General features: G+C 39.5%; 2 protein-coding genes and 1 pseudogene across 2 annotated transcripts; all 3 read left to right on the forward strand.

Moving 5' to 3' along the window:
* The first annotated feature begins 1,255 nt into the window (after positions 1-1,255).
* LOC140242695 (tubulin alpha-1 chain-like) lies at positions 1,256-6,543 on the forward strand. The gene is made up of 3 exons (XM_072322457.1): positions 1,256-1,412; positions 4,398-4,620; positions 5,205-6,543. Exons 1-3 carry the CDS (start codon positions 1,410-1,412, stop codon positions 6,335-6,337), a joined length of 1,359 nt encoding a protein of 452 aa, XP_072178558.1. The 5' UTR covers positions 1,256-1,409; the 3' UTR covers positions 6,338-6,543.
* A 5,799-nt stretch (positions 6,544-12,342) lies between these two features.
* On the forward strand, positions 12,343-14,241 carry LOC140242554 (tubulin alpha-1D chain-like; annotated as a pseudogene).
* Positions 14,242-22,854: 8,613 nt separating this feature from the next.
* Positions 22,855-25,800, forward strand: LOC140242682 (tubulin alpha-1A chain-like). Its single transcript, XM_072322441.1, has 2 exons — positions 22,855-23,072; positions 23,467-25,800. Exons 1-2 carry the CDS (start codon positions 22,952-22,954, stop codon positions 24,597-24,599), a joined length of 1,254 nt encoding a protein of 417 aa, XP_072178542.1. The 5' UTR covers positions 22,855-22,951; the 3' UTR covers positions 24,600-25,800.
* Positions 25,801-26,357: the final 557 nt, after the last annotated feature.

Consider the following 26,357-nt stretch of genomic DNA (forward strand, 5'->3'; position numbering starts at 1 on the left):
GCTTCAATCATTGTTGCCCTTAGCAACCACAAAGCTTGCTTTGAGGCTAGTCGATACCGGGTAGCAGTAAATCCTGGCTGACAAACTTACTTGGAGGTAACAGGTGAAGGAAACGGTTTCTTGTTAGGCCGTAGGAAAAGAAATGTCCATGAATTGCAAAACGTTACAGAAATGGTCTTGTTATCATTAGAATCCTAAGCAGTTCGGTTGATACTGACACAGAGTGAGGCTCTTAGTCAAATTCCTGTACATCAGTAATGAATCAGATATTTTCAACGACAATGTTTTTGATTTCCCTCGTTTTCACTTTGTTCGATATGTTGCCAACAAACAAACAAAGTATTGGTACGTGAGCTCCTACATTATTTTGTCCCACCCCTCAGCATTTTTACGCTGGCTATACAGGTTATGTAACACCATCGTTAGTATACTCTGAATTGTTTCCTTATTTCCCCCTTACACTCCTCACTGTGTGTTTGTGATTTCAAATCATGAATTCACCTGTTGCGCGCCAAGTTGTAGCCTGTTTGTTTGTTTGCTTACTTGTTTGTTTTGCTTTGGTAGTCACAGCAACAACTCGTGTACACACACTTGATTCACAATGCTCTATTCATAAGGAACTCGTTTACCCGACTAATTCGCTAAAATAACACGCATCTGTGGATTTGAATTTGAATTTGCATAGTAGGTAATCCCGCCTATTGTGGGAGGAGCCTCGTGAGTTGGGCCCGGGAAGATTGGCGGCCTCGCTTGCATAGATTATTCAAAGAAGAATTTGTAGAATGGGATGTATGTCGTCAAGAAAGAATAAACAACGACCATCGATGTTTCTAATGTAAGCGGTATCTTTTTTTTTTTTTAATCAGTCCTCGCTCTTGACCGCGAAGCCACCTACTGTAAAACACGATATATTCGCGGCATGAATTTTTCGCGAATTGGAGCTGACAGCCTTTTTGCGGCATGAAATTTTCGCAAACTGCCACTGGCACTCAATGCATATAGTGTAGACGAGAACTTTCGCGTGCATTTTAATTTCGCGAATATTGGCGCTCGTGAAATTCGCGAAATTAAAATGCACGCGAACATTCCTCGTTTTACAGTATACGAAATCAAGTATCCGCACTAATAACACATGTACTGAGCAGCGAGCACGTTGTGGAAACCTATGGACACACCCTTTCCTGGCACGCACAACGCATTATCATTCAGATTGGCGCGCTGGGGCATGGTATTCTCTGCAATGCGAGACGACAAACTCAACGGATATAAACCAGACGGTTTCTTGGTAAAAACCACTGAGGTTCTTTTCGGCCCTACCATCAACATAGGAGCAGAAGAGCTCTCATAGACTTCGCTGCCTTTCACTTCAACATATCTCGACGCTTTTCTACAGCATATAAGCAACCAAAATGGTAAGTTTGACTGTCAGTTATTTTGCGAAAAGGAAATAAAAACTATGCATTACGAAAACAGGGATTATAAAAGATATTTTTGAAGTCCATGTGTTCACTAATAACTACATTAAAGCTTAAGTTTTGCGTGCCAGCTTCTTGGTATGAATTTGTTGGGGGAAAATGAAGATTATCTCAAAAAGCTTTACAGATAACTTCTTTGGTAATTTTATAATAGTCATATCAACCGCCCTTATAATAAAGTTATAACCAGTAAATTTAATTTCATTGTTGACTAAAAATTTGTAGAAAACGTAAATTTAGCTCATGATTCATGTTTTTTTTTTTATTTAGCAGAGGTATCCAAGAAAAGAAAATTCTTTTGCAGGGGATATCCTCCGCTAAATCTGAATCATGAAACGTGTGCTACGTTTACCACAAGTTTCCAGTTACCGGTATGAAAATATTTACCTTCTTTCCGAGTGTGAGAAAACGTCTAGCGTTAACAGTATTGTTTGCCTGGAGCACTCGGTTTTCCTTTATGTTTTCCCCACCCTTTGTGGAGTGTATTTAGACTGGCAGAGAACAAGCTGGCACAGACAGGTTAATTGGTATGTGAAGGAGTATTTACAAGCCCGCTGGACTTGATTGTTAAAGGGACATTTCAGACGATTTTTTTTTATAACAGATCATGTAGATCTAGACCTTAGTACATAAATCGATAGTGTCGTGTAAAATTTATAGATTTGTGGAATGTATTGTGGACCTACAGCAGATAAACCGATGCTCTGAAAAGAAATTAAAAAAACAACAACATTAACGATACATTGAACAAGAATGGTGACATTGGAAGCTCGCATCTATTCTTGTAATGTAGCAAGGCAATTCCATTACAATACCACTTCCTTAAAGCAGTTTCACTGGTGTAGAATTCATGCACCTTGTGCGGAGGCCTGGCTTTGTGACGAGAAGCCTGCTAAACGTACATAGCTGGGTTGGCAAGATTATAAATTTACCATTAGACAGCGGTTGGCAGGTCGAGTGGATCAGTGCAGGACAGATCCCCTGCATTTTACATGGACTATATTGTAAATTATCTTTGTTTGGAATAGGTGTAAAAAAAAAATAATAAAATGGTGTCCATTTATTTAAGAAAAAATGTTTGGCGTGAAATATATTCGAATTTTGAATACAAATCCAAAAATTATTACACCAACAACAGAATTCATGCACGCTTTCTTTTCTGCTTCCTTGAGCAACCAATTTGCATTCTTGATTGTGAAGCTGCTATGTCATTATCCTCGTTCATTACGATTTGTAATGAAATCATTCTCGTTCCTCACCCCAATCACTAGATCTGTAAATTCTGATACTGTGTACCAAGTAAGACCAATTTATAGATGTTGAAATGCTGGAGTCTAAAACATCGGAAGTCTCCTACCCCACAACGCACACGTGGAACACGCTTAAAAAGTTAGTCCAAGCTGAGCCCAAAGCTCGCAGCCTAAATGTTATGAAAACACGTGCAGTGTGCCGGGATTACTCAATATTTTATGCACACACACACACACACACACACACACAGAAAAATTCAGGAAATGCCGTGTAATTTCATTTTGAAAGTAAAATATAGTCTAGTAATTGCTCATGCTACTTATCAAAGGTTTAAAGGGATCGTACAGTTTTAGGTTTCTAACATTTTTTGGTGAGATAATGAGAAACCTCTTATGAAATATGAAAGAGCATGTAATTCTATGAGGAATCCAACGTTTATTTGATGAAAATTTGTTTTGAAATGGCTGAGATATCCAAAAAAGAGCGATTCTCACAAAGTGTGGGACCCACACTTTAACACGATCGCTTTGTTTTACTTTGTTTTTGGATGTTTCGGTCATTCCAAACCGGATTTTCATCAAATAAACGTTGAATTCCTCTTTAAAATAGTATGCTCTGTACTATATCACAAGTGTTTTCTTGATATCTTGCAAAAAGTTAAAAGCCCAATTCTCATCTCCACCAATACTGTACTATCCCTTTAAACAATGTCTTGAAAAAGGGGCAGGCTGGAAAATAAGGTTTTAGGATAAGTTTCACATAAACTCTTCTTAAGCATCCGAGTTTTTGTCTCAAATGCAAAGTGTAAGCTTCGTCTCGAAGCGAGTTAAATTGTTATCTGAACAGGAGCGAAGAAAAGGGCTCTTGATTAAACGGCAAGTATAAAATGTTGGGACTCGAACCAAGGTGGTATCGCGTGTGTGACATACCGCCTTGCTCAAAACCATCCAGCGAAATCGAGGATGCTTCGCATAATAATACTGCTATTCTGATTTGAACAGGTCGTCGGCCTTTGACGCATGTTATGTGTATTTACAATTAATTCTGCAAGTCACTTTCATGCGTACATTTACCCTTGAAAGAAAAACAGTTGAAGTAGGCTCTCCCCCAACCTGTATGCATCAAGTGAAATACATGTCCACTATGAAGTATTGATCGCTTCCCATTACCCACGATAAAAACAAAATCTCTTGAATAAATATATCATCCCAGCTAGGGCCTATGGATCATCCAGTTCAGTATTAGCTTTGACAGATACTTTTTGGGAGTGGTATTCCTGTTACCTCTTTTGACAAGGAAGTCAAGTGGCTCCGTCGTTTCCGGGTTGTTGTTTTTTTCTGGAACAAATAGGCAGACTCATTCGAGTCTAGGGAGGATAAGATATAGGGTGTTTAAAAACAAAAAAACAAAAAACGAAGGCTCTGCGTAATACGAGTCGCTTCCAACCACAACGGCACGACGAGATAAATTTCTTTTAGGGAACGCTCAAGCTAGTGTCATCCAGGCCATTGAGATCTAGAAAGTCGGAAAAATCTATCACAGAACATGACATGTACAGTGTACAAAACTTTTGCCTTCTCATTTTTTGCATTTTGCACAAGACAATCGTTTATCAAAATTGCTTTTTATTCATTTCCTCAAAATGTCTTACTATCAAATTTCTTCCTACAGCGTGAATGTATCTCTATCCACGTCGGACAAGCCGGTGTCCAGATCGGCAATGCATGCTGGGAGTTGTACTGTCTGGAGCACGGCATCCAGCCCGATGGTCAGATGCCTTCTGACAAGACCATCGGAGGAGGTGACGACTCCTTCAACACCTTCTTCAGCGAGACTGGAGCCGGAAAACACGTTCCTCGTGCCGTCTTCGTCGATCTCGAGCCGACCGTAGTCGGTAAGACCTTGTAATTGATTCATTGCAAATGGGATGGGGGCGGTGGAGTAACACTTTAATCTTTAGGATGACCATAAAAACACGAATCTAGCATGTGGTATGTCTCTTGTGCTTGTGTTTTCGGCATTTTATTTATTTATGCCATTGTCGATATAAAGAAGAGCCGAAATTACCTCGTAGTCGTACGTACCCCTACAATAGCTACATACGTTGGCGTACTCTTTTTCATTCAATATAGTCACAAAGAAAAATTGGTGTTCTGAAGTAGGTGAACTCCTCACTGCTTTTCTTTGCCCATCATTTCATCGGTGGAATTCAATGTCAAATTAGTGAGTTATTCTAAATTCATTTCATCAGGCACTTAACTGAAATTATTTAACAATTTTAAGCAGTTACAATTAAAACCATTTTCTTTTTACAATTTCCATATCACTTGGGATGCCATTGGCAGAGATATTTAGCAATTTCACAAATGAGTTCCAAATGAGGGATAGTGCTTGAGATTAAGTGTCAAAGAAAAGTAGTTTATAAAAAAATGGTAATCCAGTAAGGGCAAATTTGTTCGATTTTTCTCTAATTTGCAGATGAAGTCCGAACAGGAACCTACCGCCAGCTGTTCCACCCTGAGCAGCTTATTTCTGGCAAGGAGGATGCCGCCAACAACTACGCCCGTGGTCACTACACCGTTGGCAAGGAGCTCATCGATATGGTTCTAGACAGAATCAGGAAGTTGGCTGACCAGTGCACTGGTCTTCAGGGATTCCTCATCTTCCACAGCTTTGGCGGTGGCACCGGATCTGGCTTCACCTCTCTGCTCATGGAGCGTCTCTCCGTCGACTACGGAAAGAAGTCCAAGCTCGAGTTCGCCATCTACCCTGCACCACAGGTCTCCACAGCTGTTGTCGAGCCATACAACTCCATCCTGACCACTCACACCACTCTCGAGCATTCTGACTGTGCCTTCATGGTCGACAACGAGGCCATCTACGACATCTGTCGGCGCAACCTCGACATCGAGCGTCCCACCTACACCAACCTGAACCGTCTCATCGGCCAGATTGTGTCGTCCATCACCGCATCTCTGCGATTTGATGGTGCCCTCAACGTCGATCTGACCGAGTTCCAGACCAACTTGGTACCCTACCCTCGTATCCACTTCCCTCTGGCCACTTACGCTCCCGTCATCTCTGCCGAGAAGGCTTACCATGAGCAGCTGACGGTTGCCGAGATCACCAACGCCTGCTTCGAGCCTGCCAATCAGTTGGTGAAGTGCGATCCTCGTCACGGCAAATACATGGCCTGCTGTCTCCTGTACCGTGGTGATGTCGTCCCCAAGGATGTCAACGCCGCCATCGCTACCATCAAGACCAAGCGCACTATCCAGTTCGTCGACTGGTGCCCAACTGGTTTCAAAGTTGGCATCAACTACCAGCCACCAACCGTCGTACCTGGTGGCGATCTTGCCAAGGTCCAGCGTGCCGTGTGCATGCTGAGCAACACCACGGCCATCGCTGAGGCCTGGGCTCGTCTGGACCACAAGTTCGACCTGATGTACGCCAAGCGTGCCTTCGTCCACTGGTACGTGGGAGAGGGTATGGAGGAGGGAGAGTTCTCCGAGGCTCGTGAGGATCTGGCTGCCCTGGAGAAGGACTACGAGGAGGTCGGTGTAGACTCTGTTGATGCCGAGGGCGAGGAGGAAGAGGGTGACGAGTATTAGACGGCAGCTGAATTCCACAGCCCTTTAAGTTCAATGAATAACCAGAACTCATTACAACTATGGTATTACGACTGCAAAAACAGACGCAGAAATCCTTCCATAAACTGAAAACAAAAATACTGAAATGATCGCGTACGTAAGCGATGATTCTACGACCAAGAAGAAAATAAAGTTGCTCAAGTGTACTCTATTTGTATTACAAGTTCTGATGTATTTTCCTGTAAGAGGAGCAGTTAAAGCGGATCTGTCATTCGTATGAAATTGCAGGCAATGGTTGTTTACGTGCATGTCGTGCTTGACCGTACGTTTGTATAATGTGTGTGTGTGTTTGTGTGTGTGTGTTCATTCGTGTCTTGCGGCGTGCATTTCTGACTCGTTAGATTAGCCCTTAGAAAGGCATTAAAAGCCACTGGTCATGCTGGTGCCAAGTATATTGCTACGTTCAGATACTGCTGCTTAGCGGTCACATTTAAAAGCACTTTTCAGGATTTCAAGAATAGACACAAAAATGCCGACATAGAAAGATTGTACATTTCAAATTTCTTTATGTCCATGACAAATTCAATTTCATTCAAACGTGTTCACAACAAAGAAAAAATGAAGCCGTGTGTGTCATTGTGTAGAGTGGGGACATGATAGCCTTCTTGGATTTTAGCCTAGCGCAATTCATTCCGTTTGTGAAAGGACTAGTAAATCCAACAATGTTAACACTTTTTATGTGGTTATTCGTTGGGATAAATTAGTTCGGTATTCTTTTCATCTTCCCAGAAAGCGATTTCAACTTAACAAGTAACGGTATTGATTGTCTAACTGGTGATAAAACATTTAACGACAATTCGGTCAACTTATACCAAACAATGAAATTGCTAAATTGCTCAGAATACCAGTACAACCAGCTAATAGAAATAGTAAAAATACAATTGAACATTATATATATATATATATATATATATATATATATATATATATATGCAGTCATTCCATACCATGGTAATGGTGGTTAAGTGTTATGAAGAAATACTCAATTTTTCACGAAAAGTCACCCCCAAAATATGGAAGGAAATTCTCAGGTTTTTAAAGATTCCTCGAACCAGTGATATAACTGTAGCTTGACGTGTGCAGGTTACATGAAGTCATGGTGCCAGTGCTGACTCGAGTATTTCGCCAAGTTGTGACAGATATTCATAAAGGCCCGAATTCACTAACCTGGTACAATTGAAACCATGGTTTAAACTATGGTCATTTTGTATGGAGCGCCAAGTGTCGCATGGCCTATTTCGTTACAAAATCAGTCATTTCGTCGACAAAATGATCATTTCGTAAGGCTGCGTTCACATAGAAGTATACTATTCGGGTATTCGGGCTCGTTTTTCGAGGGCACGCGAATAGCATGAATCGAACGATAGGATTTCCTCACACCGGTTCACATAAGAGGGCACTATTCGAAAGTACGAATAGCTGCGAAAAGTATAGCAAAGTGGGAATCGAGCTTGTTCGATTTTCTTGCAGCGTATATCGTCTCTCGTTTATGAAATAATGACACGTTTGGTCTGGATTTGCCCTTTAGCAAAAATAAGCATGTAGACTGACATTCTGATGCAGTTTAGAAATTGTTAATAAGATTTGCTAGGATGTAGGAGGAAGAAATCCTCACTGCATGGGATGGTGAGTTGACGGTGCGGGTGATGGTGTATTCGGTGCCCGAATACCGAATAGCGAATAGCGAATAGCGAATACCGAATACTTCTATGTGAACGCAGCCGTAACAAAATTTAATAAACATTCCGTCAACGAACTGGTCATTTCGTCGACGAAATGACTGATTTCGTAACGAAATAGTCCATGCGACACTAGGCGCTCCATGCAAATTGTCCATGGTTTAAACCATGGTTTCGATTGTATCACCTTTGTACTATTCGGGCCATAATGTTAAATTTTACAATTAAAGCAAAAAACAAGTAATTTTACACGTAATGGAAAACGATTAAAAAAAAAAGAAAATATAAAGTAAATTCATCACGTTTTCACTTCCCCCCGCATAATAGAAGAGCACTTGACTTTCAATAAGCAGGGGGAAATGTTACCCTTAAGAGATCTCCGAATGATTTTCAGATTTTTTACATTTGAACAACTATGAATTAGTTATACTGAGGACAGAGTTCTAGAATTTATGATAATTGTGATGTAAAATGAGAATATTTTCGAAATTTAGAACAAATTGCAATGAACAAGGATGATGACATGGCAGGGTCACCATAAGAATGCATGAGTTGGGGCTCAAGGAAGCAGAACAAAAGAAGAAGGCATGCATAGATTATACACAGGTGAACACGTAAAGCAAGCGGTATTGTAATGGAATTACACTGCCACATTTCTTAAATATGTGAGCCTTCTATGTCATCATCCTTGCTCAGTGTAATTTGTTTATGGTATTTCAAAGCATTGTTTCTCTGCTCAAGAACCACAATAAATTCCACAAATGTATACATGGAGCTGCCGATTTATGTACTACCACGACTATACACATGATATGAAGTTATGAAAATCGTCTGTCATGTCTCTTGAACGTCAACTATACACAACCCAGTCACTGTAAAAAAAAAAAAAACACGCTCCACACGGTGTCTGGTCGGGCTGTGTACTTGTCCTTAAAAAAAAAAAAAAAAAAAAATGAATTCTTATGGGATTCTCTGTATGATTTCTTACATCGTTTTCGGTACAAAACGCCAAAACATATAGTCTTAAGTTGTCCTGTGTTGGAATAAATCCAGCAACTATATGGTTTTTTAAGATGGGGAGGGGGATTGAACAATCAGAGTCTAGTTTACATACTTTGGTCATTACTTGGTTATCACTGGTCACATAAGTCACTGAGAATCCTCGTAGAAAATGTTGGGGCTTTCGGGAACAGCTTTTTCATATCAAAGCGTGCGTATATAATTTGTACGCCTTGTGAAACTGGTCCATTTTAAACACAGAAACACTTATTATACCCTTAACGCAAAAGGAAAACAGTTCTTTTCCTAATATATCGATGCTAATTTTGTTCATTATCGGTGCTATATCAGACAAATCTGAATGAAATCACAGATATGCGCCTTTCAAATGTCTCTGAATTCCTGAGCAGTTCTGTCGTAACACTGGGTAAGCTGGGTTACAGTTCTGTAGATTATGCTCCTGAAGATCAACTTCAAATTTTTCCATGGTCCCACCTTACTTCTGTGTGATACGTCATCAACAAACAAACAAAGAGTATCGTTGCCAAGCAATCTTCCGGAAGTTTAAATCACCCCGCCCCCGTTCCAACCCAATCAATAGGCCTTTGTACGTACGTTGGTTTGCTAAATTGCAGGTTATGTAACACCTTGGCAGAAGTTGTATCTGACCAAGTTTATCGCGTTTAGATTCCTTACAGGGTCTTTGTTTTCCAACCAAAAACCTGTAGTATTTTGTTCGTGTATTATTTTGTTTGTTTGTTTGTTTGGTAGCAAAAGTATTTGTACTGAGTTCCCAGTATTTGAATGTATTCATTGAGGATAAATGCAAACAAATATGGATAAAAATCATGGTCATCGGAGAAATATACACGTATCTGTAGATTTGAATTTTTCCGGTAGTGTGTGAGTATAAAAATCACCTTTAATGTAAACTTTGGAGGGGTTGCGTGAGTTGTTACCATAAAGTGTAAAGGGCAAAGGTTATGACCTCTCCGGGTGTCATTTATCTATAGAAGAATACATAAAATGCAATGTCAAATGAGAAGTAAGTATCATCACAGTAAATTTCCTGTGTTTTGTGTCAATCCGTAGGTATGTACTTATTGCTATTGTGTAAAGACGCAAAGGTACGTTGCCAATTAAGGCTGGTTGTCAAAAATCAACAAGAGATGCCAACGTTTCTCATGAATTATTTATGTCCGAGAAGCATCTTTTAAAGTCGATCTGATGCTCTTGACTGTGAAGCCAGTTGAAGTCAAAAACATGCCTCACTGAGAAGTGTGTCGTAGGAGACAAAAACAGAGAAGGGATATTCTTTTGAAAGTAAACCACCTTGCATTTGGCATTATCATCGTGATCATTTAGATTGGTGCGCTCAGCCATTTGCTCTATTTGCGCTCTCCATTGGTCAATCGGATCAATCGATATCCTAGAAGTAAGGGTCCTATATCAGTGTATATAGGCAGGTGGTTTCCAAGTAAATACCACAAAGGCTCTTTCCTACCCTACCATCACCATAGGAGAAGAAGAAGCGTCCTTTAAAAACTTCAGAAACTCTTTGACAACATAAGCATCCAACATGGTAAGTTTGAAAACAATTTTTTTTCTTCTTTTTCTTCTTCTTCTTCTTCTTCTTCTTCTTCTTCTTCTTCTTCTTCTTCTTCTTTCAACAACGTGATGGTAGATAGGAAAACAAACCCATAGACGATTTTTATGGATTCAATGCGCTAACTCCTGAAAACTAAATTTTGCAATTCCAACTATTAAAAGCGTCCTCCTTCTAAAAACTCAGGAGTTTGGAAAGACAAAAAGCGACCAAAAAATGATGGTTTAAATGTTGTAGAGCTTCTAATAATGTGTGCTACATTTGAGTCAATGTTCCACTACACTTTCTTTCAACCTCTGGAGCGAGAAAATGTCTCGCTTTTAAATGTTTTCTCAAATCATAATTTTCTTAATTGCTAAACATAGGGCTCCTAAATTATTTTTGTATAGGACATGGAAGAGTATGCCCTAAGGTTTATAGCTGGATTTGAAAGTATGCCTCATGAAACGTTGAAAATTTCCAATGACCTATAGCTGTCATATTACAAATATACGGGACTCCATATCTACTAAACAACGAACCCGAGAAATATAGGCCTTCAAGAGTTTTATCATTCTGTTGTTGAAGAAAAAAAAAAGTAGTCAGATGGCAAGCAACCAGAAAACAATATCAAAGGTATATGAAAGTTGATTTCGCCTTTAATTGTCCACATTAACTGCCATTGATATTCAAAGGATTCAACCAGACAGTGCCAGATACTAAGTTAATTTGGGATACGGTAATGGCAGTAAAGAAAATCTCAATGTCTGTGTTACAAAGAAATCTCTCTCTCTCTCTCTCTCTCTCTCTTTTATATATACATATATATATATATATATATATATATATATATATATATATACATATATATATATATGTATGTATATACATAATATATTTACGTATGTATATACATGTATATAAACATAATTATTGTGTAGTAAGATTTAGTCAATAAAGATGTAAATTCAAAATGGTTTAATTTGGTGCTGTCTATTTTTCACATCAGTCCAGTGCAAGATAAAAGTTTCATCCAAAAATGTTGAAACTGAAATACCTCTAGCATAGAAGTCGTGTAATATTGATGGCTTCATACGATTAATCATGGCTTAAGATACACAGGAAAAAAATCTTCCCCATTATAAAGAAAACAAAAGCAAAAACCTTATGAAATAATGGTATCTAAAAATGATCCACTTGAGTTATCCATTGGCACCGAGTCCTTTTCTGTGGTATCGTGCATCCCTATATAACTTACTCTTCTTCCAGCACAAGTATGGTTTTAAGTGGCGTGTTTTTGTTTTGTTTTGTTTTGTTTTGTTTTGTTTTGTTTTTTTTTGTTTTTTGGGGGCGGTTTCAGGGACGATTTCTTGAATGAGTCTATGGAAAATGTGATAATTGATATCGATGAAATTATTTCTCTTTGTGTAATTTCTGTCAATTTTAAGCGGTAATACACTGTCAGGTGTGAACCCTTCTCCAGCGGCGTTCACAATAATTGTCACCACGGTCAATTTTGCAGCACAAAAAGACACATAAAAAACACCCCAAAGCATGTAGCCATTTACAGCTTCATGCGAGAGACAATGCCTTAATCAATGATAAGAGAGGGGGAGAGCAATTTTACCCTAATCGCACTGTTTTTAATTTCTCGAAGTATCATCGCATCTTTGATTACCATTTTTTTTTTCACTACAGCGTGAATGTATCTCTATCCACGTCGGACAAGCTGGTGTCCAGATCGGCAATGCATGCTGGGAGTTGTACTGTCTGGAGCACGGCATCCAGCCCGATGGTCAGATGCCTTCGGACAAGACCATCGGAGGAGGTGACGACTCCTTCAACACCTTCTTCAGCGAGACTGGAGCCGGCAAGCACGTTCCCCGTGCCGTCTTCGTCGATCTCGAGCCCACGGTTGTCGGTAAGCACTAAAAATTTGCCATTTCAGTGTAACTGAATGTGTATATGTAATATGATTAGATTTAAATGTGCGATGAAAGCGGCAGCTATCTCAACTATTTTGCCAGTTGTCGGTAAGACCTTCTTATCAATCCATTGATGCTGTCATGTTGTAGAAGAGGGTGGAGTAGAACCACTTTTATGCTTTCAGGGTCATCATACAACTGATGATATCCCTTTTTCAATAAATGAGTTATTTCAATTTGGTATGTTGTTTTTTGTGTAGTATATATTTTTCATAATTTTTCATTGTTTTCTTATGTATATCAATGTCAAGGAGATTGATCAGTCATTTCATCGATGAAATTTAGTGACAATATCATGTGGTTATTTAGGATAATTCATCAGGGTGCATTGAAAATATTCAAAGATTCCAAACATGTCTAAATAAAGCATTATTTCTCATTAAGGTATTTTTTTTTAATAACAATCCTAACACAATTATCCAACGATTGCCCGACACATCAAATACTTTCATGGATGATTTGCACTTTTTTTCTACCTTCGCAGACGAGGTCCGAACTGGAACCTACCGCCAGCTGTTCCACCCTGAGCAGCTGATCACTGGCAAAGAGGATGCCGCCAACAACTACGCCCGTGGTCATTACACCGTTGGCAAGGAGCTCATCGATATGGTCCTCGACAGGATCAGGAAGCTGGCTGACCAGTGCACTGGTCTTCAGGGATTCCTCATCTTCCACAGCTTCGGCGGTGGCACCGGATCTGGTTTCACCTCTCTGCTCATGGAGCGTCTCTCCGTCGACTACGGCAAGAAGTCCAAGCTCGAGTTCGCCATCTATCCCGCCCCTCAGGTCTCCACGGCTGTTGTTGAGCCATACAACTCCATCCTGACTACTCACACCACTCTTGAGCATTCTGACTGTGCCTTCATGGTCGACAACGAGGCCATTTACGATATCTGTCGTCGCAACCTCGACATCGAGCGTCCCACCTACACCAACCTGAACCGTCTCATCGGCCAGATCGTTTCATCCATCACCGCCTCCCTCCGATTCGATGGTGCCCTCAACGTCGATCTGACCGAGTTCCAGACCAACTTGGTGCCCTACCCTCGTATTCACTTCCCTCTGGCCACCTACGCTCCCGTCATCTCTGCCGAGAAGGCCTACCATGAGCAGCTGACCGTTGCAGAGGTCACCAATGCCTGCTTCGAGCCCGCCAACCAAATGGTGAAATGCGATCCTCGTCACGGCAAATACATGGCTTGCTGCCTGCTGTTTCGTGGTGATGTCGTCCCCAAGGATGTCAACGCCGCCATCGCAACCATCAAGACCAAGCGCACCATCCAGTTCGTCGACTGGTGCCCAACTGGTTTCAAGGTCGGCATCAACTACCAGCCACCAACCGTCGTACCCGGTGGCGATCTGGCCAAGGTCCAGCGTGCCGTGTGCATGCTGAGCAACACCACGGCCATCGCTGAGGCCTGGGCTCGTCTGGACCACAAGTTCGACCTGATGTACGCCAAGCGTGCCTTCGTCCACTGGTACGTGGGAGAGGGTATGGAGGAGGGAGAGTTCTCCGAGGCTCGTGAGGATCTGGCTGCCCTGGAAAAGGACTACGAGGAGGTCGGTACCGACTCCGTCGATGGTGAGGGCGAGGAGGAGGAGGGCGAGGAGTATTAGAGGACAATGATTTTCCACAGCGCGTCCAGTTTGATGGATGACGAGAATTTGCCACGACTGTGACGACGACGACGACGACGACGATTGAAAAATGCTTTCGCAAACTCTAAATCAAAAATAATCAGGTGATCGCGCGCGCAATGAATGGCAATGTCAACCGCCAAAGAAGAGAATAAAGCTGCTCAGGTGCTATCAGAAGTTTTGCCAAGTGCGTTTCTTTGTTTTTACATTAATATTCTGTGTTCTATTTGAGTGATGGTGGCCATTGTTTCTTTACAGAGAATGAGAGTATACTTACGTTTGATACGAAATCGATGGAAGATGAAATGATGCGAGATTGAAGCAAGTAAGAATTGTTGAAATTTGCGTTTGTCTTTGTTTCTTTCCTTTGTCTTTCTTCTTTTCGTATCATGCCCCCTCCCAAATTCTGAAGCTTTGTCTTGGTAAAAAAAAAAAAAACACCACCACCAACAACAACAACAGTCAAACGGATCTTCACAAGAATACATTGGCATTACAGTCACGTGGCATTACAGAGCGTGTTGTATTTGCGTGCGTGGATGCACCTACTTGACGTATGTGGATAAGTTTGGGAATTCTGTGTGATGTGTGGATACAGTGGCGTATCTAGGGGGGGGGGCAAGGGGGCACGTGCCCCGGGCGCCACTCCTTGGGGGCGCAAAAAAAAAAAAAACGAAGAAGAAGAAGGAAAAAAAAGGAAAAAACGAAGAAGAAGAAGAAAAAAAGAAAAGAAGAAGAAAAAGAAGAAGAAGAAGAAGAAGAAAAAAAAAAAAAGAAAACTCGCCCGGAAGGGGGAGGGAGAATGGTGGGGGGGGGGCAGAAAACCAAATCAAACAAGATAAAAACAAAACATGATGATGACGTGGTCAAAATGACAATGTTTATTGTGTTCACACAAAAATTCCATGTTCTGTGAGCTGAAATACAAACATTTTCGGCTCGCTCGCTACGCTCGCTCGCCAAAATTTATATAAAAAAGAAGGTATAGAACAAAACGTGATGGTGACAAAATGACAGTGTCTATTGTGTTCACACGTGTCATTTTATATTTAGCAGGCAAAATGTTTCACGGAGCAGCGGCTGCAATTTCATTCGTTCTGAAGCGATCGCCAATTGGATCAAAAGAGGGCGACAACGGTTTCGAACATACATGTACGGGGGGGGGGGGGCGCAAAAAAACAACAACAAATCAAACAAGATAAGAACAAAACTTAATGATGACGCGGAAATATACAAATTTCGGCTCACTCGCTCGTACTAATTTAGAGTATTTTATCAAGTCCTCAGTTTGTTGGTATAAATCGTTATCTATAAGGTCGTCACTATAATTGTGAGATTCAATGAGCAAAAAAATGACAAGAATTCCATGTTTTGTATTAAAATAAAGCTGAAATACAAAAATTTTCAGCTCGCTCGCTGCGCTCGCTCGCCAGAATTTATATAAAAAAAGATAAGAACAATACGTGATGATGACGAGGACATTTATAAATTTCAGCTCACTCGCGCGCACTAATTTTTTTGTCGTACTCTAATTTGGCTTGATTCTCCTGATTTCCTTCGATGCGATGCCTTTACAAGTGAGTTTAATAACATATTTAACATCATTATTACAAATATTTGCCAGAACCTACTACTTATTGCAACACCTTAGTTTTCAACTGAATCCTGTTTAAAATACGGTACTTGCAATCCACTTTTCACAATTAATCTGTTTTTCCATGTCGGGCAAACCCTCAGGTAAAGGTCTTGGTTATCCATGATAGAAGCTTTGTTGTAAAGGTGTGCATGTATTACAAGTTAACTGGTGTATCCTATTATCACAGTCTCGTCAGTGTTTGTTGTGACATAAATTATAATAAGACATTATTCCATGCATACATTTACCACAAATGTCATTCTCGCTAACCATAATGTTTACCAGAAGCTTGCCCAACACAGCAGCTTCCTGATGACGCCAATTTAATCTTCAAGTATTGAATGAATAGACCGATTCTGTAATGAATGTAAATTCTATGCATGCTGTGTTCATAAAAGATTGCCTTTTTGAGGCTTGGCCTGTCCAGCAACAATCGGTGATTTGCTAAGCGAATTCCTGCCTAGCAAATATAATTGGCTGGAGCAGGTGAATATGCTATAAGGCTGTATGAAAAGAAATGTGTACGAATTTCTATTGACTAGAAACGGTTACTATTTGGAAAGTTGAATGGCTCTCTGTTAATTTCGCAGCGATCGGGGAATATAAAAGATAATGAGAGTGATGTTGCATTCCAATTTACTGTATACTTTTTTCTGGAATATAAGAGACATATCGCGTTCCTTTTTTTTTTTTTTTTTTTTTTTTTTTTTTCTTTTTTTTTTCTTTCTTCATACTTACCGTACTCAACTCAATGCTCATATATACCCTTATTGATATTGCACTTCTTTTGTGTATCAATGATTTTTTCCCCTCGTGATTTCTTACTGCTTGTATTTCTTTTTATATTCGTGTCAACCCATTTTGTGTCTAATTGTTCGTGGTACTGATTTATGTCATCATACGACAGATGTATTCTATGTGGAAGGCAAAATAGTGTTACATTAAATGTCAATAATTCTGAGTGCAATGATTGCAGATATGATAATATCGATAATGTGAGGAGTCTTCAGGATGAATTTGTCAATGATGCTACATATCTCTTGCCAGATGAATATAATAACATATCTTTCACCACTGGTAAATCATTTACATTGGTTCATTTTAATTGCAGAAGTCTTAAAAAGAATTTTCATAAGTTTGAAACAATAATTTTATCCGCGAAAAATAAATTCTCTGTTATTGCTCTTTCCGAAACGTGGTTAACAGAAGATGAAGTGATGCCTTTGGATGGGTACTCATACGTGGGTAGCGAGAGAAGGGAGAAACGAGGTGGTGGCGTTGGTTTTTATGTAAGTAATGAAGTAAAGTTTGTAATACGTAAAGATCTTGATGTATTTAATGACAGTATTGAATCAAGACGTACTCATTTAGTCCATTGATACTTAAACCAACTAGAGTAACTGAATATTCAAGTTCACTGATTGATAATATTTTTGTAAATAGACCTGAAATAGTCAAAAGGGCAGGGATTATAGTTACAGATGTAAGCGACCATTTGCCTGTATTTTGTCATTATGATTTCGGTAATGTTGAAAGTTCTGAAAAGATTTATAAACGCAATATTTGTGATAATAATATGATGCAATTTTGTGAAAAGTTAAATGAGATTGATTGGAATAATGATGTAATGCAGGGGAATGTTGATGATCAATTTGATAAATTTATGAAAGTTGTAACTCAATTTTATAATCAGTGTTTTCCATTTATTGAAAGTAAACGGAAGTGTAATCAATATAAAAAACCATGGTTTGATAATACTCTTAGGAAAATGTGTAATAAGAAAAATGTATTGTATTCGAAGTATTTAAAGAACCCAACAGAGTATCGAAAGGCTGTTTATATTGCATGTAGAAATAAAGTTAATGCTGAGTTACGTCAAAAGAAGCGAAATTATTATTATAATAAATTTAAGAATGTTCATAATGATATCAAAGGTACGTGGAAAATTATAAACAGGCTTCTTTGTAAGGTGAGGGAAAAAGTGCAATATCGCATTTTGCAACCGAACGGGCAATTTCTGTGTGATCAATATGCCATTGCTGATACATTTAATGTATTTTTTAGTAATATAGGTTCAAAAATTGTAGATACAGTTCCATCTACCTCTTCTCATTTTACGAAATTTTTATCAACAGGTAATAATCCTCACTCTATGTTTTTAAGGCCTATACAAGTATGTGATATTCTCGAAATTGTACAAAATTTAAAAACAGGTAAAAGTCCTGGATATGATGATATTGATAGTTATGTTATAAAGAAGAGTATTATTTTATTTGTAAATCCCCTGTGCAATATGTTTAATACATCCTTAAAGGATGGTGTGTTTCCAAAGTGTTTAAAGATAGCAAAACTTATTCCTGTCCACAAAGGAGGTGATAAAGATCTTTTAACAAATTATAGACCTATTTCTCTTTTATCTGTTTTCTCGAAGATATTTGAAAGGTTGATATATAATCAGCTAATGAAATTTTTACTTGAAAGAGATATTTTATATTCGAAACAATTTGGTTTTAGAAAAGGATATTCTTCATACATGGCTTTAATGGAATTAAATAATATAATAGCACAGTCTTTTGAAAATAAGAAGTTTTTGATTGGATTATTTTTAGATTTGTCTAAAGCTTTTGATTGTATGGATCATAGTATTCTTATCAAAAAGATGGAAATATATGGTATCAGAGGTACTGCATTGAATTTGTTTCGGAGTTATTTATGTGATAGAGTGCAATATGTGTCCATAAATGGTATATCGTCTACATATCGTTGTGTAAATATTGGTGTTCCTCAGGGATCTGTTTTAGGGCCTTTATTATTCCTTTTATATGTTAATGATTTGCATTTTTCAAGTAAGTTACTTCACACTATTGCTTTTGCAGATGACACTAGTTTATTCTTGTCTGGTAATGATATGAATGTTCTTTGTTCAACTTTTAATCATGAACTTTGTTTAGTTAATGATTGGTTTCAAGCAAATAGACTTAAATTAAACGTGGATAAAACATGTTGTATGCTTTTTAAGCCTAGAAACAAATATATTGTAAATGAAGTTGATATATGTATTGATAATTGTAAGATTTCTTTTGTTAAGTCAGTGAAATTCTTGGGTGTAGTAATTGATGAAAAATTAATGTGGAAGGAACATATTGATATGGTTTGTGTGAAGATAAGGAAAACAATCGGTGTTATGAATAGGCTAAAACATATTTTACCGTTCAACATACTTATTAGACTTTATCAAACCTTGATCTTGCCGCACCTTACCTACTGCAATATCATTTGGGGGAACAGTGCAATATGCCATTTGAATCGAATTTTAGTTCTTCAGAAGCGTGCAATAAGAATCATAACGAACTCGAAACCATATTCGCATTCCAGTCATCTGTTTGAAAAATTAAATTTTCTGAAAATATTTGATATTAATAAGTCCCAAACTGTCTGTTTTATGTATCTGTTTAGAAATAATATGTTGCCATGTTTTTATGATTTTGATTTTGTAAAGAATAATGAAGTAAGTAGATATCGTACAAGACGGGGGGAAGATTATAGATTGCCCAATTTCAAGTATGAGTTCTCACGATCCACAATAATGTATATTGGCCCTAAGATGTGGAACAGTCTCCCAAATGATATTAAGCAGTGTGTCTCTATATCTGCATTCAAGAGAAAATATAAAGAATATGTCGTAAATTCATATACGTGCAATAATGCCTTCCTGTAATAATTTCCTTTATGCTAATATATGTACATATCAGTAGTTTTCGTTTTGTCTTGTTTTGATTTGTTTTTGATTTGTTTTGTTCTTCTTTTTTTGGTATTGTGTCATAATTGTTGCTGTTTACTAGGGAGAAGCCTTGACAGGTCAATGGCCTTTGCTTCTTCCTCCACACCCTGTATTGCATATTATGATTGACATGTTGTCCTGTATTGTTCATTCTCTTTTTTTTTTAACCAGTTGTGCAAGTTGTGGAAATAAATGAAATGAAATGAAATGAGAGAGTCAGTGAGAAACAAAGAAGGGGGAGGGTTACGATGTCCATAGATTTGAATAATTATTATCATAGAACCAGTCTATTGAGCCAGATGCCCTGAACGACGCCCCGCCTTGGGATCCCCGAACACCTGTTAATGAACTATTGTCATTTAGATGAGCTTCATGTCCGCACGGTTGTCTGTATTATTATGTGTGTGAGAGAGTGCATGTGTGCGTGTGTGTATGTGTGTGTTCCTTGAAGGCGCCATGTACACTGACTTTACACACGGATCGATTTGGTCACCTAGGCTAAGTATTGTGATTCGGCAGACAACTTCGCCGAGTGCCGAACAGATTCTCTTTTCAGCCCCTGCCATCAACACGGGAGAAGGAAAGGGCTCTTCGCGTTTATATCCCTCGGCTCAGCGTTTTGACTCTACTTTCCTTGAAGTGCACTAATCGTCAGGAACAATGGTGAGTTAGTCTTTTTAGGCTGCCTTGACTTTTCAGAGGTTTCGCCTCAGTGAGAAATATAAATTTAACTGGAAATATTCCCAAATGTATGTAGCAGCACAGACCAGCAACTGGAATAGGACGGCACACAAAAGAAACCGTCAAATGCTATTTGTGTATAGTCACTCGTTCAAAAAGACAAACACTTCTTCTATAGTCTGTATTTTTCAGTAAAGCTATGTTTACTTTGATTTCACTGGAGCTCGAAGCACACGTGTTGGTTTCCAATTTGTCTTGTCATTAGATCCAAGTTTTGTTTTGTTTTGTTTTTGCATACAGCTAGCAAATATTTTGAGCAATCCACTTGTTATATAGGTCCAACATTCAACACCCATATATACGACGTGTCTCTACTCCTGATTGTACACCTGCCCTGTGGCTGGGAACTAATAAAGCATTTTACTATTTGGAATATTATAGAAGGAAAGAAACGTACATGCATTGGTAGACTCTGACTTGAGTTGAGGCTCACATGTAAACCTATACATAAATTGGTCATTGAGAATCAGTGTGTTACTGCAGTGTACCACGTCGCGAGTATCTCTTTGTGGTAGGTAACTCGTGCGTGAGTCATCGTGGGATTTCTGAAGCGTGGCGATGCATCGGCTTTGGTGGTTACCAATGGCAACCACTGCTTGTCTACTTATTTTGCTTGTGTGTGGTGTGTTTGTGTGAATGCATGAATGAATGAGGATTTGTTTACTGAGAATGTAGGGATGTGTAGGGCTTAATACAGAGGAGGTACAAGGCGAGCACCTCCTTGGTAATACATTATTGGATACGTGTAAAGAAAGTGCTGAGATTACACTAGCGATTAATGGCTTCTTAAAACCCGTCTTGATTTATAGTACCATTCATTCTCACTGAATGCATTCATTCAGTGCATTCACAGAAGCGATTACTCAGGTCAGTTGTTAAGTCACCAATGGCAACCATCATGTGTGTACATGTACGTGGTGATGGTAATGGTAATGAGTATGTTTGTGTGTGTGAGTGTACGTGTGTTAGTGTGTGTGTGTGTGTGTGTGTGTGCGCGCGTGTTGAGCTTAGAAGGGAGCAGTGGACCTGTCCATGTATTCTGTTGCATAAGGTTTCATTAGGGCGTTTAATTATGTACAATTAGTCGATATTGTGTGGTAAATTGAATGCATTAATTCTACACATTCATATAAAGTATCCCACCGAGTCGGCTGTTGCCTGTAGCAACAAGTGCTTATTAACTTATTGCTTGTGGTGATGGGGGAGGTAATTAAGTACATAGATATTCTGGTACGCATGACTTTAGTGTGGCGTGTTTATGACCATCGTCTGGTGATCATACTACATGTAATTGGTCCAGTGTTCATACTGAATATCAAATACACCCACATTAGTGCAGCATACTGTACCAATTTGCTTATGGTCGCCAATGGCAACCATAGTGATATGTGTGCATTTGTGTGTGTGTGCAGTGTGTCTATAATATTGGGAGTGGTGAGTGGAGGGTGAAGGGTAAATCAATGTGATAAATTATTCATACTCTTGTGAGACAGAAAGCGGCATGTTCGACGGCTCGCAACTCGTTGCGCACATGGCATTACTGGGTATACATAACGATTCATGACTTACATTCAGAGCGGTGATTTGGATTATGCCTATACAACTGGTTGAAATATTTGCACAATAATCAGTTGGTAAATTTAAAGAGGAAATCCATCCTAACAAAAAATAAAAGAATTTAAAAGAAAGAGAAAAACTTCCCCACAGAATTTTGCAAAAAGGACAAAAATCCGATAAGAAATATACGAGATGTGACATTTTGAAATTTCACAATTTTGGGAATAAACATTTCTTGACCAGTCCTTATGAATTTAAGTGAACGATTTGATGATGTCATGCCCTCACAATTTTTCATGTACATGTATACAGTACACTTGTACCTGTCATATGAAATTCAGAGGGAAAGATGTTATTTTTAGCTAATACAGGTGAAAAACATATTCCCATACCAAAATATATCACAGTTAACATTTTATTCGTTTTGTTTACACAGCTGAAACATGGCATTTTGTTCATGTCTGTATATAAAACGATAATGAATCTGTGAGGGCATGACATTATCAACTTTCTGATTTGACTATTCATAACGACTGATGATGTTTTCCGTGCAATTTGTGTCATCATGAAACCCTTTTGCTTGTGTGAAGTCCATGGTCTTTGACAGTCGGATCTAAAGGCCTACTGATATATTCAAGCGAGAAATGTATTCAATTCACCTGCTCACATCAAACATACAAGAGCGGACCTGTTTTGAATGGAGATGAAATGACCAGAATAACTAATCTGTTCTTAGCGACGACAATTAAGCACTGTCAACTGGTAGCCATTTAAAATGTCCCTCGCGACAAGTGGTATATGGATACATTGTACATCCGCCTTTTCTTCCCGATCAAAAAGTAACAATTTAGTTATTTTTTTTAATCTTGCAGCGTGAATGTATCTCTATCCACGTCGGACAAGCCGGTGTCCAGATCGGCAATGCATGCTGGGAGTTGTACTGTCTGGAGCACGGCATCCAGCCCGATGGTCAGATGCCTTCGGACAAGACCATCGGAGGAGGTGACGATTCCTTCAACACCTTCTTCAGCGAGACTGGAGCCGGCAAGCACGTTCCCCGTGCCGTCTTCGTCGATCTCGAGCCCACCGTTGTCGGTAAGACGTTATATCCATCATTTTGTTGCATGGGACAGGACATTGTTATACTTTCATGACAATCAAACAACTGAATAATGATCATGATGTGATATATTTGTTGTCTTTTCGATACCTTCAGTGATTTATCAGAAGTATCCAAAATATCATTTTTCATTATTGTTTAAAATATCTATGATGTAATGAGCTGATGATTTAATGAGAAATTTAATCTGCATTTTTACACGATGAGAAGCAACTGAAGGGGAGTGCTTGAAGTTTAGGCGACGTTGAAATTGAGTTTATACCATCAGCAATCACTGCGGCATAAACGCTATTTAGCATTAACATTCGGCTCACAAAAAAAAAAAAAAAAAAAAAAATCACATTTTATGGTTGTCTTTTGCCTTTGCAGATGAAGTCCGAACTGGAACCTACCGCCAGCTGTTCCACCCTGAGCAGCTCATTTCTGGCAAAGAGGATGCCGCCAACAACTACGCCCGTGGTCATTACACCGTTGGCAAGGAGCTCATCGATATGGTCCTCGACAGGATCAGGAAGCTGGCTGATCAGTGCACCGGTCTTCAGGGATTCCTCATCTTCCACAGCTTCGGCGGTGGCACCGGATCTGGTTTCACCTCTCTGCTCATGGAGCGTCTCTCCGTCGACTACGGCAAGAAGTCAAAGCTCGAGTTCGCCATCTATCCCGCCCCTCAGGTTTCTACGGCGGTGGTCGAACCCTACAACTCCATCCTGACAACTCACACCACCCTTGAGCACTCCGACTGTGCCTTCATGGTCGACAACGAAGCCATCTACGACATCTGCCGTCGCAACCTCGACATCGAGCGTCCCACCTACACCAACCTGAACCGTCTCATCGGCCAGATCGTTTCATCCATCACCGCCTCCCTCCGATTCGATGGTGCCCTCAACGTCGATCTTACCGAGTTCCAGACCAACTTGGTGCCCTACCCTCGTATTCACTTCCCTCTGGCTACCTACGCTCCCGTCATCTCTGCCGAGAAGGCCTACCATGAGCAGCTGACCGTTGCCGAGATCACCAATGCCTGCTTCGAGCCCGCCAACCAAATGGTGAAATGCGATCCTCGTCACGGCAAGTACATGGCTTGCTGTCTGCTGTATCGTGGTGATGTCGTCCCCAAGGATGTCAACGCCGCCATCGCTACCATCAAGACCAAGCGCACCATCCAGTTCGTCGACTGGTGCCCAACTGGTTTCAAGGTCGGCATCAATTACCAGCCACCAACCGTCGTACCTGGTGGCGATCTGGCCAAGGTCCAGCGTGCCGTTTGCATGCTGAGCAACACCACGGCCATCGCCGAGGCCTGGGCTCGTCTGGACCACAAGTTCGATCTGATGTACGCCAAGCGTGCCTTCGTCCACTGGTACGTGGGAGAGGGTATGGAGGAGGGAGAGTTCTCCGAAGCTCGTGAGGATCTGGCTGCCCTGGAGAAGGACTACGAGGAGGTTGGTGTCGACTCCTGCATGGAACCCGAGGGCGAAGAGGAAGGCGACGAATACTAGACCATATTGTGATTTCTTAGAAAAGCTTGTACCTAAAATGGTTTAACCCGACTAGACTCTCTCGCAAGTTCCTATTTAATGCGTCGAGTGCCCGAGTTCACGTACAAGCAAATTTGACAAGTTTCTGTACCTTGATTACCATGCCCCTCATAACCTTAATGAGGCTATTGTAACAGTCATAATTTTCGAATTTCTCTTGCATTATGTTCGAATTGGTTTAACGATTATTTTCTTATTGCTAACTACCATTTACAAAATGGCTACAGTAGAGAAGCTGAAATAACTTCTATTTGGTCACTACAAAAAGGACCAAAACGCACCCTCCTGACCATTTGGACGTCAAATTATATCATCCTTGAGATTACAAACTCTTTTGTTATTGGAGTAGGGCCTACCAATTATTATTTCATGCGTATCAAAATGTGTTTTCCTTCATTTAATACTTTCATGCAAGAATGTACCTTTCCTGCTTCTCAGGGTGGGTAAATACGAAAATGTTGCGCGATTCTTGAAAACTGAAAATATTAATGGGCACCATTGTTTCGAGAAATCCTAACATAAAGATTACTATGTTCATCTCCATCTTCATATTCATAGCAAATGAGCATACTCAAATTAATTCCAAGGGACACGGCCTGTTAATAATCCGTTGTGGAATTGTGCCCAGCGGACATATTCCTCGTCAAAGTCCAGAGTTGATACTGTGCCTTTTTTATGCCCGATGCTGCAGGTGCGTAAACATACCCGTTTTTTTTTTTTTTCACCAGTCTGTGTTGAAATGCAACCACAAAGTGCTCTAGAGAAACTTTTCGACTCGGGTCGGGTAAAATGCTTAATGACATAGCCCTAGATTAAGACTCATTAATTCACTACGTAATGAGTTTACATCACATGGTTTAGTGTTCATGTTCAATGTTTCCCAAGCAGGCTTACAGGATAATCTGTTAGATGACTTACTATTAAAAAAAAAAAAGCAAAACATGACAGACCTTGGAATGACAAGGAAAACTTGCCTCGTACATAGAATCTACTGTATTGCAATATCGTGGATGAATGCAGGATCAGTTTTCTCGATATTGTAAGTTTCTGTTTTTCTTCAAGTCAATGTTCCTGTTTATTTATTTATTCGTCATTGTCTTGTATTATGCCAGTTGGTGTTGTGTTAATGCCGATAATAAAATCCTGTAATGTGTAAATGTGATATTGTTTATAACATGTGTATATCATCGAACTGATGTTGTTATTACTCATACGAAGAGTGAATGAGCTGGAACCCAATGTTAATGATGAGCCTACTTATAGAGGAAAACTTGTTATATTCGACTCAGGGACGACATATTCATTACCCAAGTGCTTGTCAGAGGGTGTGTGTGTATGTGTGTGCGCGCGTGTGTGTGTGCATGTGTGTGTGTGTGTGTTTGAATTATGCAGCTTTAAATTATTTTTTTCTATATGAGCTAAAAAGAAGTAAAATTTGAACTATGTATAATATATAATATCATATTATATTATATCATATCACATATCATATCATATCATATCATATCATATCATATCGTATCATATATCATATCATATCATGTCATGTCATGTTGTATTGTATTGTGTTGTATTGTATTGTATTGTATTGTATTGTATTGTATTGTATTGTATTGTATTGTACATTATATATTATAACATGATAAACATCATCCATGGACCGTTTGGGCCGACAAATTCATCAGATCTTATTCTAGGCGGCCAGAGAATGATACCTGA

The sequence above is a fragment of the Diadema setosum genome, chromosome 19, assembly GCF_964275005.1.
Source record: "Diadema setosum chromosome 19, eeDiaSeto1, whole genome shotgun sequence".
Classification (NCBI taxonomy): Eukaryota; Metazoa; Echinodermata; class Echinoidea; order Diadematoida; family Diadematidae; genus Diadema; species Diadema setosum.

Bases quoted from the DNA above. Each gene is read 5' to 3' on its own strand.
- LOC140242682 (XM_072322441.1), top strand. From the start codon at position 22,952: ATGCCTTCGGACAAGACCATCGGAGGAGGTGACGATTCCTTCAACACC. The intron at 23,073-23,466 runs GTAAGACGTTAT...TTGCCTTTGCAG, and splicing joins TCTCGAGCCCACCGTTGTCG to ATGAAGTCCGAACTGGAACC.
- LOC140242695 (XM_072322457.1), top strand. The intron at 4,621-5,204 runs GTAAGACCTTGT...TCTAATTTGCAG, and splicing joins TCTCGAGCCGACCGTAGTCG to ATGAAGTCCGAACAGGAACC.